Source organism: Schistocerca piceifrons, chromosome 8 (genome assembly GCF_021461385.2).
Source record: "Schistocerca piceifrons isolate TAMUIC-IGC-003096 chromosome 8, iqSchPice1.1, whole genome shotgun sequence".
Taxonomy (NCBI): domain Eukaryota; kingdom Metazoa; phylum Arthropoda; class Insecta; order Orthoptera; family Acrididae; genus Schistocerca; species Schistocerca piceifrons.
In genome coordinates, this window is record NC_060145.1 from 217,609,977 (window position 1) to 217,628,645 (window position 18,669).

Below are 18,669 nucleotides of genomic sequence, written 5' to 3' on the forward strand. Positions count from 1 at the left end.
GAAGTGAAACATGGACGATAAATAGTTTGGACAAGAAGAGACTAGAAGCTTTCGAAATATGGTGCTACAGAAGAATGCTGAAGATTAGATGGGTAGATCACATAACTAATGAGGAAGTATTGAATAGGATTGGGGAGAAGAGAAGTTTGTGGCACAACTTGACCAGAAGAAGGGATCGGTTGGTAGGACATGTTCTGAGGCATCAAGGGATCACCAATTTAGTATTGGAGGGCAGCGTGGAGGGTAAAAATCGTAGAGGGAGACCAAGAGATGAATACACTAAGCAGATTCAGAAGGATGTAGGTTGCAGTAGGTACTGGGAGATGAAAAAGCTTGCACAGGGTAGAGTGGCATGGAGAGCTGCATCAAACCAGTCTCAGGACTGAAGACCACAACAACAACAACATTGTATTTAACTTAATGACAGAGATAATATGCATTTTATCGGTCTCTTTAGTTTGTACGATGTGGATGATCGGAAGTGTATATGAATTCTAATCATCAATGATTGGAATTTGCTGGATACGGCGGACTTGAAGAAACAGGCGGAGTCTCCTCCTCGCCGAATTGGGTCCATTGTGAAGATTAGGGGCGGTATTAGAAAGATGTCTCCTGGGTCTATTTTTTTTTCATTGTGTTTATCTCTCCGAAATCTACTCGTTTATAGATATTTCATGAAACATCAAGAATCCTAAAATATCTAAACGCACGTGACGGCGCGATTTAAACGGTGATCACGTAAAAATAGTTGTTGGAAAACTAGTTGCCAGACTGTGCTTCACCGGATGAATACTGAGAAAATTTACTTGTAATACACTGCCCGAAATAGGTAGCTTACAAAAGCCTTATTCACTTATTATATGTACTGCTCGCCGGTTTCAGACCCTTATCATTTATGACTAACTGAGGGGACTGAGAAACTCTCAATATGATCAATACATTTCGTCATGGATTCGTTAGCATCCTAAGTAAGAGAGTGTCTCCTGGACGCTTATCAAACTTTAGCAGCAGATGATACAAGAGAGTCGCTGTTCGTCACAGAGACACAAAAAGTCCGAGAATGTACAGTCCAAGAAGAATCCGACAAGACGTTACTTCTCCCACACACATTTCGCAAACATTAACTACACGGTGCGGTTATTAAAGAAACGTCAGACGTACTGAGGGTTGTTCTTCCCTCACACCAGTCGGTAATAGAACAGAAAAGGGGAGGAGAGGTGTTAGCGGTATCTAAAGCACCCCCTACTGCTACGCATTAGAAGGTCAGGCTTACGGTGGTGGATGTGGTGGGTGGTGGAGGTGGTTTGCGGTGTTCATCTCCAGAGACTAGTTAGCTGTAAGGTAAATGGACATCACGCATAAGAATGCGTGTAAATACAAGAAATTCGTAAATGTAAGAAATTCGTTATTTTAATAAATACAGAGACCAGACACATAGTTACGTATTTTTATTTAAGCTAATACGCATTTCGGGCTTCCACGAATCTTCAATTAGCGTAATGGATATTTGAGTCTTGGGTCAATAGATAGTTACAACATCGGCAGAAAACTGTATGCTGTGCAAAATAACAATTTTGTTTAGTTACTACACTTCGAGAGTTGTATGTTTGCAATATATTGCTGTTTAGGTCTACTTACTTTCTATTCTGCTCGTTGTTATTTCGATTTTTGCGTTTATGGATGTGGGATAAAAAGTTGTTTACTTCTATTTTATACAAAAACAGCCCATTATCCTCCATGTTGCCGACTGACATATTTGTTTACATCCATAAAATAGAAAGATTGTATTTTACATTCAGGTTCTATTATGGCTAAAGTTATACTTTGCTTACAGGTACAGGATGACATACAGGTTTAGGATGATATACAGAACATGTAAGCAACATATATCTTTGACCATAACAGAACGTGTAAGCAAAATATAATCCTTGTATTTTTCGGATGGAAGCAAACATATCAGTCGGCAACATTCGCTGATAGTGGGCTGTTTTTGTTGCAAAATAGAAGTGAAAGAAATGTTTGGGCTACATCCACAAGGGCAAAAATCGGAATAACTACTCGCGAAGAGTTGTACCTAAACAAAATTGTTATATTGCACAGGACAGCTGAAGCAAGCAATTTTCTGTCAATGTTATAACTATGTACTGACTGGAGACTGAAGTATATATCACACCAGCTGAAGATGGGTGAAAGCCTGAAACGCGTATTAGCTTAAATAAAAATACATAATAAAGTGGCTGGTTAGTGTAATTATTAAAATAATGTAATCAACAGCCAAGGAACTTAACAGTCAGTAAACTGGATAAATTATTGTAAGGAATTCGATTTTAATTTAGAGAAGTTCAATCTCTGGAAATTTTATTTCACTTGTAAAAGAAGGACATTTTCTCTGTGGAAAAGAGTGACTGACTTATGCTACAATTTTTTGTACTTTAGCCACAGACACGTAAGATGATAACAGTCGTCACCGGTTCCGATTCTAAATATCACAAGTGGTATTTGGTATGTGAATCGTCTAGATTCTGCAGATGACCATCATATTACCAAAACCTGTTATGATTTTTATTAAATTCTTTTAATGTATAATAAATTCGAGTGCGCATTATTCTCTGTTAGACAGCAAGAGAGAGAAACTTCCTGGTGGATTAAAACTGTGTGCCGGACCGAGACTCAGACTCGGGACCTTTGCCTTTCCCGGGCAAGTGGTTTACCATCTGAGCTACCCAAGCACGACTCACGCCCCGTCCTCACAGCTTTACTTCCGCCAGTACCTCGTCTCCTACCTTCCAAATCTTACAGAAGCTCTCCTGCGAACCTTGCAGGACTAGCATTTCTGAAAGAAAGGGTATTGCGGAGACATGGCTTAGCCACAGCGTGGGGGATGTTTCCAGAATGTGATTTTCACTCTGCAGCGGAGTGTGCGCTGATATGAAATTTCGTGGCAGATTAAAACTGTGTGCCGGACCGATACTCGAACTCGGGACCTTTGCCTTTCGCGGGCAAGTGCTTTACCATCTGAGCTACCCAAGTACGAGTCACGCCCCGTCCTCACAGCTTTACTTCTGCCAGTACCTCGTCTCCTATCAATCTCATATCAGCGCACAGTCCGCTACAGGGTGAAAAACTCATTCTGGAAACATACTCCAGGCTGTGGCTAAGCCATGTCTCCGCAATATCCTTTCTTTAAGGAATGCTAGTCCTGCAAGGTTTGCAGGAGAGCTTCTGTAAGATTTGGAAAGTAGGAGACGAGGTACTGACAGAAGTAAAGCTGTGAGGACGGGTCGTGAGTCTTGCTTCGGTAGCTCAGATGGTAGAGCACTTGTCCGCTAAAGGCAAAGGACCTGAGTTAGAGTCTCGGTCCGGCACACAGTTTTAATCTGCCAGGAAGTTTCATATCAGCGCACACTTCGCTGCAGAGTGAAAATCTCATCTGGAAGCAGGGAGAGAGGTTAACAACATCGCTCTGGATTATGGAGATCGAGATTTCATTCAATTGGGAGTAACCACGTTCAGTGTTAGAGCGGGAGGGCATCGCGTGTTTCCCTGACCTAGACAACAATGAACCAAAACGAAAAGCTCAGATCGCGCGTCAGCAGTTGAAGATCGACAACGAGCACGTAGCACAGTAGCCGTCAATAAGTGAGCAGTGGCGTAGCAGACACACCTTGCTCTAGGGTGACTAAAGGACGCCCCGGTATTGGCGTCAACCAGCTGGAGACGTCCGTCCTTGAGGCAGAGGCGGCGCAGTGGCCTGTGTGGCTCGGGGAACGCGCGGAGAAAGTGCGGCGGCTGACCCACATGGCGGGCCGGGCCGGGCCTTCTTTCACTCGCTCACCCAGTGCTGCGCCGCCGGCCGTCGCTCACAGCCGCTAGCCGCCGGTACACGCCTTCGTTCCGTGGGCGTGAGCACGCGGGCTCGCCGCCACCACTGCACCCACTAGTTAGCGCTGCACCCACCATGGCCGTCGACCGACGAGTGTGCGCGCTGCTTTTCTTCGCATCTGTGCTCTTCTGCTGTGAGTATCCCGCCCGTGTTTCAGCTTATCTAGCTCAAGCGGTGGAGCGTCGAAATGATATTGTGCAGAGCCATCGTTGACTACTGAAAGGAACCCAGGCGATCAGCGTAGTGACGAGAGAATGACATCAGTCTCGTAGCGTGCCATAGGCGCAGTTTCCGTAGGGGCCCATTTTTGTGTCAGCCGAAAAAATAACGAAGTGCGAAAGAAGAAGGGAGGACGGAGAGCGAAGTAGAAGAGGAAGAAGAACGAGTGGAAGAAGGATAATGGGAAGTAAGGAGGGAGTTGGAGAGCATTGAAGTGGGAGGGGTCTGGAGAACTGTGGAAGAAAATCACGAGGAGATTCAGATTGATCTGTGTTGAGCAACAGTTCCATAAGGTAGGGCTGCTGATAAAGTATCGATGTATCGATACTTTATTCAAAAATGTATCGATACAAATCAACTATATCTTTTCACCGACATATCGATATCAAAATGGCAATATCGAGTGCCGATATTTTTATTTTTTCTCAATTTTCGGTTAATATTTGAAGCTCTCCTTTTGAAACTGTAGTAGAACATATTTTTACTTTCACTGTGTGAAGGAGTCTTTCCAGTTTTTGAGCTTTTATCACGTCCAGTGTTTTTCTTTGACTGTGTGAAGCAAGTGTATGCAGCACAAAAGAAGAAGTCCGACAGTTCGACTGCAGTGGGGGGTGGGGCGACAGGGGGGTTTGCGATGGTGGCGGTGTGAATGGAATACAAGATTTCCAATGCGAAAAATTTCTTCACATCGGCATTCTTCATAAACAGTCGCTGAAAATAACGAACAAAAATCTAAATGATCTAAATTGGTCTTTACGATGGGCGGGGACATATGAGGGGAAATGCTGACGTAATCGGCGCTATCAACAGAATCTGCAGCGTTTAGCTTCACCACGAAATTATGACATGTTAACCGCTAGGTTGCTAGCGTTGGCAGAAATGAAGAAACAGGGAAGTCGGCATGAAATGTTCCGGACAAATCCGAACGACGGATCCATTGGACACATTTCATTGTGCCACATACAGGCACTTACCATTGTAAGCGAAGTGGTAATCGCCAAGCATGAACGTGCGTCGTTTTCCTTTCAATTCTTGCTTTAAGGTGGATAGGCAGACTGCTAGGTTGTTGATGCACAGAATATCTTATAATAAATCAATAGTTAAATATACAGCTCTAAAGCCGGCAGTATACTGTTTTTACAATGTGCAGCCGATATTTTTACACGCAGATACGTCGATACTTTTCTGTCTACATATCGATATTTTTCTCCGATATATCGAGAGCCGATAACAACATTCTTTCAAATATCGATATATAGGAGTTCCAATATTTTTAATAATTACAACAGTTGTACCATAAGGTCTATCACTACCTAGTGCGGAGACGGTTGTTTGTTGTCTTCAGCTACTAGATGGAGACACTATCGTTATGTCAAATTGACCAATGAAAAGGAAGAGCAAGAAGTACGCGAGCGAGTGCTGGAAAGTAATACCTCCGATATTTTTATGTGACAACTTTTTAAATAAAACAAGCGCTATTAACATTCATCAGGGGAGTCAACGTTTTTTTACCTACCTCCCACTTTCATATCTCCGTTAGTAGTAAAATTTTCTAGCAGTCCACCGGTTCCAAAGTAATGGTGATGAATCAAGTAGAGAAGTAACTTTACTTTACATTACGTGCTAGCTGACAAACCCAGTATTGCCCGTCTATTTATTTTACTACTTTTCTATTAGAAACGAAAACCAAAAAAGAGTTCTGTTTGTAATTAGTACCCCGTATCGTTTCTGCGTGCAGAGCGCAGCTGCTTCACGTGTCTACGACGTGATTTTATAAACATCTCTACGGCATCGTCTCATCATAGCTCTATAGATGGCGATTGTTTTCGACTACAACCATTTCCACTTCGTAGTTGAAAGCTGCCAGGGATTCCCTTCCGTTGTCTCTACTGTAGAAGTGTGTATTAAAGACTATGTGTTGAAACTTCATGCATGATGCAGCCTTTTTTAACGCATCTTGGGGTTTATGGCGTCATACCTTTTGAACTATGTGTCGTACAATGACGTATTTGTATAAGTTCATTCAGTGGCTTATGTGTGTCTGCAAAATATGTTGCGAATAGAGTTAGCGGCAAAGAAACAATAAATTTAAGCGTCATGCATAATGTGGTAGTTTTTCACGCTTCTTAGTGTTTGTGACGTCATATCTCCTATACTATGATAGGTAGGTGGTTCTTACTCCAACTGATTGCTGCCAAGCGGCGAAGTTTGGTTGAAATCCATCCAGTGGTTTAGGAGGAGACGTGGAATTTTAATTCCTTTATTATTTCATTCCCGTATCCCCATATGGGCGAGGGGTGGGCTGTCAGCGGATACAAGACGCCGCTCTTCAGCCACACGAGAGTAAAAACTTTAAAACATGTTTTAAAACGGGACATAGCGGTTGACAAAATGAATTTATGACGTATCTACATCTATGTGATTACTCTACTATTCACAATAACGTACCTGGGAGAGGGTTCAATGAACCACCTTCAAGCTGTCTTTCTACCGTTCCACTCTCGAACGGCACGCGGGAAAAGCGAGCACTTAAATTTTTCTGTGCGAGCCCTGATTTCCCTTATTTTATCGTGATGATCATTTCTCCCTATGTAGGTGGGTGCCAAAGGAATGTTTTCGCAATCGGAGGAGAAAACTGGTGATTGAAATTCTATGAGAAGATCCCGTCGCAACGAAAAACGTCTTTGTTTTAATGACTGCCACTCCAATTCACGTATCATGTCTGCGACACTATCTCCCCTATTGAGCGATAATACAAAACGAGCTGCCCTTCTTTGTACTTTTTCGATGTCATCCGTCAGTCCCACCTGATGCGGATCCCACACCACACAGCAATACTCCAGAATAGGGCAGACAAGCGTGGTGTAAGCAGTCTCTTTAGTAGACGTGTTGCACCTTCTAAGTGTTCTGCCAATGAATCGCAGTCTTTGGTTTGCTCTACCCACAATATTATCTATGTGTTCGTTCCAATTTAGGTTATTCGTAATTGTAATCCCTAAGTATTTAGTTGAATTTACAGCCTTCAGATTTGTGTGACTTATCGCGTAATCGAAATTTAGCTGATTTCTTTTAGTACTCATACTTTTAGCATTCATGGTCAATTGACACTTTTCGCACCATACAGATATCTTATCTGAATCATTTTGCAAGTCGTTTTGGTCATCTGATGACTTTACAAGACGGTAAATGATAGCATCATCTGCAAACAATCTAAGACGGCTACTCAGATTGTCCCCTATGTCGTTAATATAGATCAGGAACAATAGAGGGCCTATAACACTTCCTTGGGGAACGCCAGGTATTACTTCTGTTTTACTCTATGAATAGGAAGACACAGTGTGAGTTGCATAATGTAAAATATAAAAGGTGGATATATTGTTTAGTTAGAAGATTGACACAGATGAAATGGAAAATGAATGTCGCACAAAAGATAAATGATAGAAGGAGAGTAGCATAAGCTAAAACATGTAAGAAAGGCGAGTGTGTTGACTCATTAAAATAGGTACATAGATGAGTGGCGTGATGAGTGGACCTAGACTGTCAGAAACAGGGGTATCATTTGACTGTAGCAGTTGGGGTAGTACGTAATAGGGTGTATGTGTGGGGGAATTTTTGGAGCTGGAATTCAGGAGAATGAAGAGGGAGACTGCTCCGGACCAAGGCTTAGGACGTGTGTGGAGAGGAAGGGAGCCCTGCCCGGAGGAGGTGGGGTGGGTTGTTGTAGATCTGGTAGGATGAGTACATACCAGGGCGGATTTCAAGGTTAGCTAAGAGAAGACGTCTAAATAAAATTTAGTTGGGAGATTATATAGAGGGTGCGGAGGTTTATGTTGGGTGAATGTGGTCGTAGAGGCACGACGGAATACTGGGAGTAGTGGACAAGGGGAAAACTAGGGGATGAGTAGTGTCGATTTTACGGGTAACGCAGGATATTCAAAGATGTTCAAGATGGAACAGGACGGAGGGGAATTTGATAAGTTCCTAGAGGGTGCATGTGGGGGAGGATAAGCGTATGCGAAAGGCTAGGTGGAGTGCGTGGCGCTCGAGGATGTGTAGGGCGTGGTGAAAGGAGGGAGGAGCCGCGTTTGCATAGCAGACGATGTGTCGGATCAGAGATTTGCATAATCATTAGCTACGTATGCGCAGTGACCGGTAGCACAGTGTCGAAACATGGTTTCACAACCTAGTGCCGCCGTGTAAGCCTGCAGACTATGGCGACCATATCATTTTCGGAGAACATCGGGACGCAACCGGCAGTACTCAACTGTACCCAGATTTTTTGTTCTCTAATTGCTAACATTAACGTTTTGCTAATACATTTTGTTAACACGATGGCAATCTATTTACTTTTAGGATAAACACGAATTTACTCTGATTTATTTCTACAATACCTGTTTAATGAATGATATTTGATATATATAATAAAAATAAATTTATTACGATTTTTCAGAATATTGTTTGGTAAGTGACGCGACAGTCGGATAGTTTCCATAACTCTTCTCAAGTTGCAACGCCTGGAAATGTTACAACAGTAAAACTACTCTCCAGCCACAGTACTGCTCAAAATAAACTTTTGTCTCAGCGTACTATCAAGACTGATACTGTGATTACCATGATACTGTGCAGGTTAGAGAAATGAGTTAAAATGTATTAATTTATCGTGTCGTGTTCCGGTTAACAGACCGAAAAATTTATATAATTTCATAAAACATACTTAAAAACTAAATTCCGGGACTTTCTAGCGTCCCGAAACCATTCTTCGGGACGCCGTATGATGAAAAACCGGGATAATCCCGGCTTTCCGAAACATTTGGACACCTTACTTTAGGCGCACCAAAGACTGTAGCAGTATACTGTATTTTGCACGAACGTTTAACTGTGAAATAAAATCAGTACCCGGCGGTTTCCGCATAATCTGGCTAAAGGTCAAAAAGAAGTTCGGTATAAGGAAATGTTCAACAACTTCGACCTAGGAAATACGAAATTCTTTGCAACATCGTAAAAGGAAATAAAACTTGGATTTATGAAAACGAGCCGGAAGCTAAGCAGCAATCAGCTGTTTAGGTGTTCCAAGATGAAACGAGACAAACAACAGAGATTCGTTCGCGAAGCACTGGCAAGAAAATGATCGCTTACTTCTTCGGATACAGTGGACTTGTCATGACCATTGATTTAGAGCAGGTTTTCCCAAATTTTTCCTCTGACGGAACACTTTGAGACGCTTGGGGCTTTGATGGAACACCTTGATTATTTTTAAGGCTAATAAAAATTTGAAAAATGTGGAAAACTCGTTATATTCAGTGATTGCTTCAATTTTAAATCATCATCGTCATCATCATCTTGAACATTTTCCTGCCCTAGACACGGGTCTGTTTGGAACATACGCCTCGCCATCTAGTCCTGTTTTCCAATCATCTTTCTGTGTTCACTCTGGTCCAGTCCTCGCCTCTTTTCCCACACACCCCTGCACGCCTTTCAGCCATGTATCCTGTGGTCTTCCTGTAGCGCGTTCCCTTCGCATCTCCGTTTCGTTTATATTATCGGGTGTCCTCTTGTTTTCCACTCTCCTTAAGTGCCCTTACCATCTTAGCCTGTTCTCCTCTACAAGGATTCCTTTTTCCACTATTTCCCTTAACTTTTTATTCCTCATCTTATATCTCCTTGTCACTACTAATCCTACTTCTGAGGAACTTCATTTCACATGCCTGTAACCTGCTTGCATTTCCTTTCCTCATTGCCCATGTTTCATATGCATAGATCAATACTGAGATGTAGTAACTTCAATATATTACCTATTAGCTTTACATGGACATCTTTGTTTCAAACCGGACTCCTAAGTCTTCGCAAGAATGTTGTGCCTGTCTGCCACGTTCGTTGATCTCTTTCTCATTTCTCCCATTTCCTTTGGCACATTTCCAAGTACCTGATCTTTCCATCTACTTCAGTTGTTCACCTCCATTTCTTATTCCGTTATGTGATCTATCTTTCCTTCTAATTATGACCAAGCCCTTACATTTATTTACGTAAAATTTCATTCCATACTGTTCCACAGTTTCTTCCCAAGCATACAGCTTTTCCTGAATCTCCTTCTCCCTGCTACACAGATCAAGTTGCCCGCGAACATCATTGCTTCCATCTCCTCTTTCCAGTTTTTTCTTCCACCTTAGTCATTATCTCAATAAGGTCACAATGAAGAGGGGAGGTGACAAATCAATGCCCTGTTTCACACCAAATGTTTGCTGAAACCAATTCTTCCTTTCATTTCCCACTTTCACGCAACTCAGACACTTCCACAGTACATCTCCTCCACTCAGCTTGTAGTCTCTTTTTCCTTCCTTCCTTTTCTAGTACTTCCCAGACCTTTCTTCTAAAGACGTTGTGAAACACTTTTTTCTGCATCGGGAAAGGTCATCGCATCACAACTGATAATACAGAAATCATAAATTTAAAAAAAACTGGTATCATCAAAATGTCAAAAAAAGGCTAAGTTATTAAAAGTTTTTCGTCAAGCACTTATTCATTTCCCGTGGTATACAGCTTGGGAAACCCTACTTTAGACGATGGAAGAGCAACTGATGGTGGATGGTTTGCAGCAAATTTGTTTGTCATAAGTCATTCATAGAGTCAGGAATAACAATCGAAAATGTCGTATCATTCTCCGTAACGACAATGCCAGCTGCCACACAGTAAGACAAACAACTGTTATCTGACAGAAGAAACAAAAGCTGAAAAAATGCCTCATTGCCCGTATTCACATGATTTAATGCTTAATGATTCGTTTTTGTTTCCTTGTGTTGAACACCTTCCATTCATTAACCCCGGAAGCTGCTTTATTGTTCCAAAATCAAGTTTGAGGTAGCAACATGCGACTGAAGAAATCTGCTCGTATACAGTAACGCGCTAGCTAGCGAGGCAGAGATGTGAACCAGGCCAGGATCGGCAGGAAGATTAGGGTTTAATATACCGTCGACACCTAGACCATTAAAGGCGGAATACAAGTTCGGAATGTTTCAAGGATGGGGAAGGAATCGGCCGTCCACTTTCAAAGGAACCACCCCGCCATTTGCCCGGAGTGAGTTACGGAAATGGCGGAAAACATAAATTTAGATGGCCGGATGCGGATTCAAACCGTCATCCTCCAGAATGGTGAAGATTACTTATCACGAGAACATGTTGAAGATGACTCTTTCCCGGGACGCCCTTCAACACCAAAAACGGGCGAAGATGTCGAAAAATTAGATAATCTGATTCGATCTGATCGTCGGTTGAGTATTCGAACGAATGCTGAAACTGTAGGAATTGACAAAGAATCGTAACGCAAATTTTACACAACCATTGTAACACGAGAAAAGTTTATGCGAAACTGCTGCCGAAAACTCTCACGATTGAATAAAAAGAGGGTGGTGAATATGTTTGTACTTAAAACTGAATACCACTGAAAATGATCCTAATTTCTTGGAACCAGTGATAACATGTGACGGATGTTGGTTTTTCAATTATGATCCAGAAACTAAGCGCCGATCCATGCAAAGGAAGGGCCCAATTCCAGCGCGAAAATCGTCGAATGAGCAAATCAAGATTCAAAGCTATGACGACTGTTTTTTCGATATTCATGGAACTTTGTATTTTCTCTGGGTTTCGGAAGGTTAAACTATTAATCAACATTACTATCTTGAAGTTGAGAAAAAAACAAGAAAAAACGACTCGAAGTGTAGAAGAACAAATCATGGGTGCTGCATCAAGACAACGTATCGGATCATACTGCATTATCTGTTAAGAGTGTCCTAGCGATATAAAGCATCCCACTGCTAGACCACTTACCTTCATCTGTAACTTTCATCTATTCCCAAGGTCAAATTTGCATTCAAAGGAATAAGATTTCAGTCCGTTTAAGCAGTGAAAGAAAAAGCGGCACATGCCATCAAGATTCTCACAGAGGAAGAGTTCCAGCACCGTATTGTCAATGGAAAATTCGCATGGAGACTTGTAGGGATTTGTTCATGAGACCCAGAAAATATTAGATACAGGCTCCCAGGTAGATGCCTTTTTCCTTGACTTCCGGAAGGCGTTCGATACAGTTCCGCACTGTCGCCTGATAAACAAAGTAAGAGCCTACGGAATATCAGACCAGCTGTGTGGCTGGATTGAAGAGTTTTTAGCAAGCCGAACACAGCATGTTGTTATCAGTGGAAAGACGTCTACAGACGTTAAAGTAACCTCTGGCGTGCCACAGGGGAGTGTTATGGGACCATTGCTTTTCACAATATGTATAAATGACCTAGTAGATAGTGTCGGAAGTTCCATGTGGCTTTTCGCGGATGATGCTGTAGTATACAGAGAAGTTGCAGCATTAGAAAATTGTAGCGAATTGCAGGAAGATCTGCAGCGGATAGGCACTTGGTGCAGGGAGTGGCAACTGACCCTTAACATAGACAAATGTAATGTATTGCGAATACATAGAAAGAAGGATCCTTTATTGTATGATTATATGATAGCAGAACAAACACTGGTAGCAGGTACTTCTGTAAAATATCTGGGAGTGTGCGTGCGGAACGATTTGAAGTGGAATGATCATATAAAATTAATTGTTGGTAAGGCGGGTACCAGGTTGAGATCCATTGGGAGAGTCCTTAGAAAATGTAGTCCATCAACAAAGGAGGTGGCTTACAAAACACTCGTTCGACCTATACTTGAGTATTGCTCATCAGTGTGGGATCTGTACCAGATCAGGTTGACGGAGGAGATAGAGAAGATCCAAAGAAGAGCGGCGCGTTTCGTCACAGGGTTATTTGGTAGCCGTGACAGCGTTACGGTGATGTTTAGCAAACTCAAGTGGCAGACTCTGCAAGAGAGGCGCTCTGCATCGCGGTGTAGCTTGCTCGCCAGGTTTCGAGAGGGTGCGTTTCTGGATGAGGTACCGAATATATTGCTTCCCCCTACTGAAACCTCCCTAAGACATCACGAATGTAAAATTAGAGAGATTCGAGCGCGCACGGAGGCTTTCAGACAGTCGTCCTTCCCGCGAACCGTACGCGACTGGAACAGAAAAGGGAGGTAATGACAGTGGCACGTAAAGTGCCCTCCGCCACACACCGTTTGGTGGTTTGCGGAGTATAAATGTAGATGTAGATGTATATTGAGGGCGGCGGACACCAAACATATATGTTTTTGAAAAAATATTTTGTAGCAAAAGTCCCGTTATTTTATCGCCACGCCTCGTATGATAATTGGCTTGCCCAGTTGAAAATGACTGTACAGATGAAATTGACCTGTAGTGGCTTAAATATACAGGATGTTTCACAATTCCTATTACTGACGTTTAGGGCTTGTAGAGGGTACTAGATAGATAAGTTTTGTTAAGGAACCCATGTCCGGAAGTGTATCGCTTGGATATAAAATAAGCCCAAAAATCGGGTTGTTTTCAAGTCTTCAGCTTCACGGTACACACGCATACTGACAATGGGAAGAGATTGCTGTCTCCATTTCCTGTTGTAATTATGACATCACGAACGACTTTCGTCCAATCACAACAACGGATCCGAGAAACCGGTAAATCCGTAACTAGAATCTTTGTGGTATTCCTCGGACGACCCGCATTCTCAAATTTGAAGAAGACGTACCTCCTCTCCTAGAAGACAACCTGACGGCACTACTCGAACCACTGCCCATGCCATGGGCCCCTGCAGAGCACACGGGCGAGAACACATTGTCTTCGCTAACCGTAACGCTTGGGAGTTGAAAGTGAACCGGTCTTCAAACTTATATAACTTCCAAAGAATACATTTCCGGACATGGGTTCTTAATTTAAACTTTATCTTCTAAATCTCCCCTACAACCCTTAGAGGCCTGTAATACGAAATATGAAACATCCCGTACGATGTTTTAGGAAAATGAAAATAATCGTCGATAACAATGTCGTCTTCCCAGAAATGGTCACAAAATTGGTTTACAGGTTACCCTTTCTTTCACTGTGGACATAGAAGAAACTGAAAACTACGACATCTGTCTTACTAACGATGAGAACACGGTAAGTGCCGTAACCCAGTTTCCCACAAACTTCGTTCATTGGATGAGGGCTAAAAATAAGTAAACTTCTGCTTCGGCTTATCCGTAGATATTCCACCGTTTCGGAGAAAATGTCGATCAAAATTTTTCACGTACTTGATATGCCTTTTAGAGAATAAACAGTCTCGTCGAAGCGGTAGCACAGTTGCTACTATCGCGGCTTCACAATTCTGCACCGCGTGTTCTAAACCCTATCGTTACTTTAATTTTTACTTTCATTTTGCATTTATCTACCCTAGTCGTTAGAAGATTACTGCACGAATGTTTTCCAATGTATTCTGAAATAAAGTTATCTTTATTCTTTTATTAATTGAATGTCTGGTGAATGAATTTAAGACAAATAATTTGAAGTTGTTTTCAGTGAGATTCCTGTAGTGTATTTTGATTCATAACCAACTGCAAGCGCAGATTTCGGAAAAAATGATTTGTTAAACCTCGTTCGTTGCGAAATTGTTGCTAATGTGTGATATCTTCAGCAATGTTATCGACGTTTCTCTCTCGAGTGAGACTGTTGCGAAGAAATGTCGCTGTGGCAAACCTACTTTGACGTGATGCTCTCTGTGTTCGGAATTTCCCTGTTTCCAATGTATCTACGATTGGTATCATCCAAGGGAATGAACCAAGTATTCCTGAAGAATGAAATATAAGAGTTAAGAACTGATATTAGAATATGAGAATTTAATGAGAGTGAAGCCCCTGAAAATACCATACACACATATACATTGTATAATAAATGTATGACACTTATTGTGAAAGCCAATTGTGATTTTACAATTAGTATAACGCCCTTATATCCCCTAACTTGATAAGAAACATTCGTCTAGTAACCTTCTACGGACATGGGTAGATCAATGGAAAAATAAAAAGAATGAAAATACTTTCGATCATACGACGTGAAAGTGAGGAGTGATGCTAGTCACTATGCCACCAGCTGCGCTGAGCTATTTTGTCCCAAAAAGTCACTGATATTATGTCGGAAACCTTGAAGGTTGTTTCCTCAGCAATGGTCGAGTACCTACGGATATGCCGAGACACGTGTCGTTTAATTTGGCTCCTCCTCCACTGACCGAAGTTTCACGGAAATCTGGTTACGTCACTTGCCTTGTTACGTCCGTAAACGAGTAACTCGAGGCACAGTATCCCAGATCTTATTGCAGGTTGCCTGTCTAACGTCTTCCAGGGGCAAAAAATTTTATTTTCAATATTTCCCGTAATTATTTATTAACTGAATTTCAAAATGTAAACGCTGCCATGATCTACTCATCGAGTTTAACACTGTAAGACTAGTGTTACAGTTAGAAACTGTGTATACTCGTATGTTCCTGAGGCAGCGTAACACATGGATATATTCATCCAGTATTTGAGAATGAGAGCACTTACTGACTCCCAGTAAAATTTTAACGTAATTTCAAACCTTTATTAAACTTTTTCTCGCTGCCAACCCCCACAAAATGATGGAAGTAAAAAAGTCTATCGGTATCTATATATTCGTTGTTCTTGCAGTAAAACTCCAGCATCACGATTGACGTTACAAGTTTTTACTGCTTTATTACTAATTCGATTCGCAACGCATTTGGCGCATCTGTGAATGTACCTGTAAAATTATATTACTGTACGACACACAGTTCAGGAGATATGATTTCATAAACATTCGTATGCCTGAAAAACTAGCATTTGCTCGAAATGGAGCGGTAATTACCCATACTATATTCAACCAGTATTTCACAACGACAGCAATTAGCGACTTTCGAGAAACTTTAAACATAATTCCAAACCTTTCTTAAACTTTCTCTCACTTCCACCTTTAACGTAAAATAATTAACACATTAACTCATTTGTAAAGTAATCACACAGTTCGATTCTTTAAAGAACCAGAGGAGTGCCGATAACTGCCTAGACCACTTCAGGGCGCCACATCATGCTTCATAATTGGAAAAAAGCAGCCTGAATTATGTACTTACACCTCTATCTCCCTCACCTAACGTTTTTCAGAAGTCAAGATGTCCTGCGGTGGGAAACTGCGTCAAAGTAGATTCATTGGTCTATGTTACACTTTTTCACTAGTTAGTAACCAGTAAGCCTGCACCACATGTTCTTTTAAAGACTCGGACACTCATGTATAAAACAGCTTCAAACGCTTGATTAGTTTACAATAAATATTTGGCGTAAACTTGTAAAATCCTTGAAGCCGCAAAACTCTTAATACTTACTATCTTAAACCTTCGATGTAACATTATTCATATTAATGAGTAGATTATGACAGCATTTAAACTTTTTAAATTTTGTTAATTATTGTATGATGCGCAGGATACCAAGTTCATATGACACTGGAAGCCATTGTATAAGGAACCAGCAACTGGAATCCAATGACCCTTTTAACCGTTATCTCTATATATAAAAGGCAATGTCCTGAGTGGCCGACTCATCACCGCCCAGCCCACAGTGCTTGAAATTTGGAGATGGTGTTGATCTTATGCTGTTGACATTATTTAAGAAGGGATTTTTCGTAATTCCGTCCCTAAGGGAGTCAAATAGTGGGTGAATTGTCTTCAGAAAATATGTCGCTACAAAGGCAATTTTGAAGCTAGATGTACGAAAATTGGTATTTGGTTTCTCTGTCAGAAATTAAGGTACATGCATTAGCACTTTTGGAAAAACAGCCATTAAGGGCGTGAAATAGCGGGTGAAAGTTTTTTTAAAAAATAAATATTAAAGTCCTAATAAAGCATTTTTACCGCTACATCTATGAAAGCTGGTATAGGACTCCTAGGTTAGAGAGAAAAAAAAACACCGTGTTCCAGTGTTTTTTTGGGAATTTAATCCCTAAGGGAGCGAAATAGGGGCTGAAAATTTTTGTGAAAATAGTCATATTTACATATTTTTGAAGCTAAATCTATAAAAATTTGTATTTGACTTCTTAAGAAACGTGTGATTTAGGATGAAAGCTTCTATGGAAATATCACTACAGAACCTCATACTGCAGAATTAACGAAGACCTCCGATTCTAGCAGCCAGAATCACGTTTTGGTCAAATGTACATTCGGAAAAGACCGTGCTTCCATAGCATTAATTAGCGTGTAAAGCTTAGAAGATATTGCAATTTGTGAACAACATTAAAATTCGATTAAAGGAAAACAAAAAGAATCTTCCCAGACCATACACGCAATGACAGCGAAGCTGTGGGCGTCAAATAAAAATTTCGCGTGGCTCTACGGCTCGCAACAAGTCTTTCAGTTAGACTCCACTTCAGCGACTGGCGTGACCCGAACATAGCCGAGTTATCCAAGAGGGGAAAGGGAACCTACAGTTTAATGTGGAATCCGAACCACGTGTCGAACCGCCAATCTTCACATAATCGAGAGGTGAATGGTATGTTAAAGGCAGGCTGAATAAATCGGTGGTCCAATCGGGATTCGACCACGTCACATTTAGGTTTCCACGCTCTGCGATTTTCCGGTAGACCTCCAGGCCCAACTTCACCCGTTTAGTAATATAGATTAACATTCCGTGCTCAATGCATGTGATTTACTAGGAGTTTGTCGATAGCAGCTCTGTTATGGATGTTTTGTTTATGCGACTGTCATTTCACATTTTTCTTTGACGTTCTCTGGGGGCAAATTTTTCCCTTCATTTTCAAGAGTAACTTTTTTGCATATCCTTTTACGCCTGATTAAGTTTACTTTTTCCTATGTTACTTTTTTTTTTGGCAGCTGAGATTTGCAGTGAGCTATGCATGCTGTCTGACATCAGTTACAGTAGCTCATTGTATCCCAAGCAGGAGTGTGCGTTTTGTCATCGGTGCTCTAGCCCATATTGGAACCTTCGTCGAAAATCCGTAACGCCTGCTATGACTGTAAATCAGAACAACGCTTCAACGATCTCAAACCCACTTCCAGCTTAGAAAACTCTCATGGATATAATATAAAAAAGAGTGCAGCAGATGACGGAAAAGTTAGAAAACAAGCCTTGTGCATCAAGTGTTTACATCTGGAAGATCAGACGCATCTCTGCACGACCCGTATCACGGTGCTCACTAGTTGTCATAACTGCGCTCGTCTTTTTGTCCTTCTCTCTGGTGAGTCCTGGGTCCCATACATATCCTTTTATCTTCCCCATTCTCTTTCTGCGGCTGTTCCCGTCTTTAACAGAGAACGCAAAATAAAAATGCATTAAAAAACACTGTACTCATACTGTAGCCTATTCTGGGCCCGTGCAGAAACTATCAGTTCTGATAACTCTGTTTGTCGTGAGGAAGGCATAAGATATTTTTCTTGCTTATCTTCACTACCTTTTGTGTGCTTACCATTTTTTACAGACTGTTGCGTACCTCCGAAAAACTTACTCTGTTTGTAGAAGAGTGAAGCTTGGTCCGCAGAATGGACTCCATTATCTCATTTGTACATTATTATCGTTCATACGATTGTTATCAGACAATCGGTTTATGTGAAATCCTTATTTCAACATAAATTTCAAGATTTTTCTTACTCCCCCTACTCATTCTA

At 41.4% G+C, this 18,669-nt stretch overlaps 1 protein-coding gene across 2 annotated transcripts in view; it reads left to right on the forward strand.

Annotated features, from left to right (window-relative positions):
• The first annotated feature begins 3,864 nt into the window (after positions 1-3,864).
• LOC124712032 overlaps positions 3,865-18,669 on the forward strand; it is a 157,316-nt gene continuing 142,511 nt past the window's right edge. For both annotated transcript variants that reach the window (XM_047242324.1, XM_047242325.1), the window contains exon 1: positions 3,865-4,016. In XM_047242324.1, the coding sequence (XP_047098280.1) occupies positions 3,959-4,016 (58 nt within the window). In that variant the 5' untranslated portion in view covers positions 3,865-3,958. The remainder of the gene's footprint in view (positions 4,017-18,669) is intronic.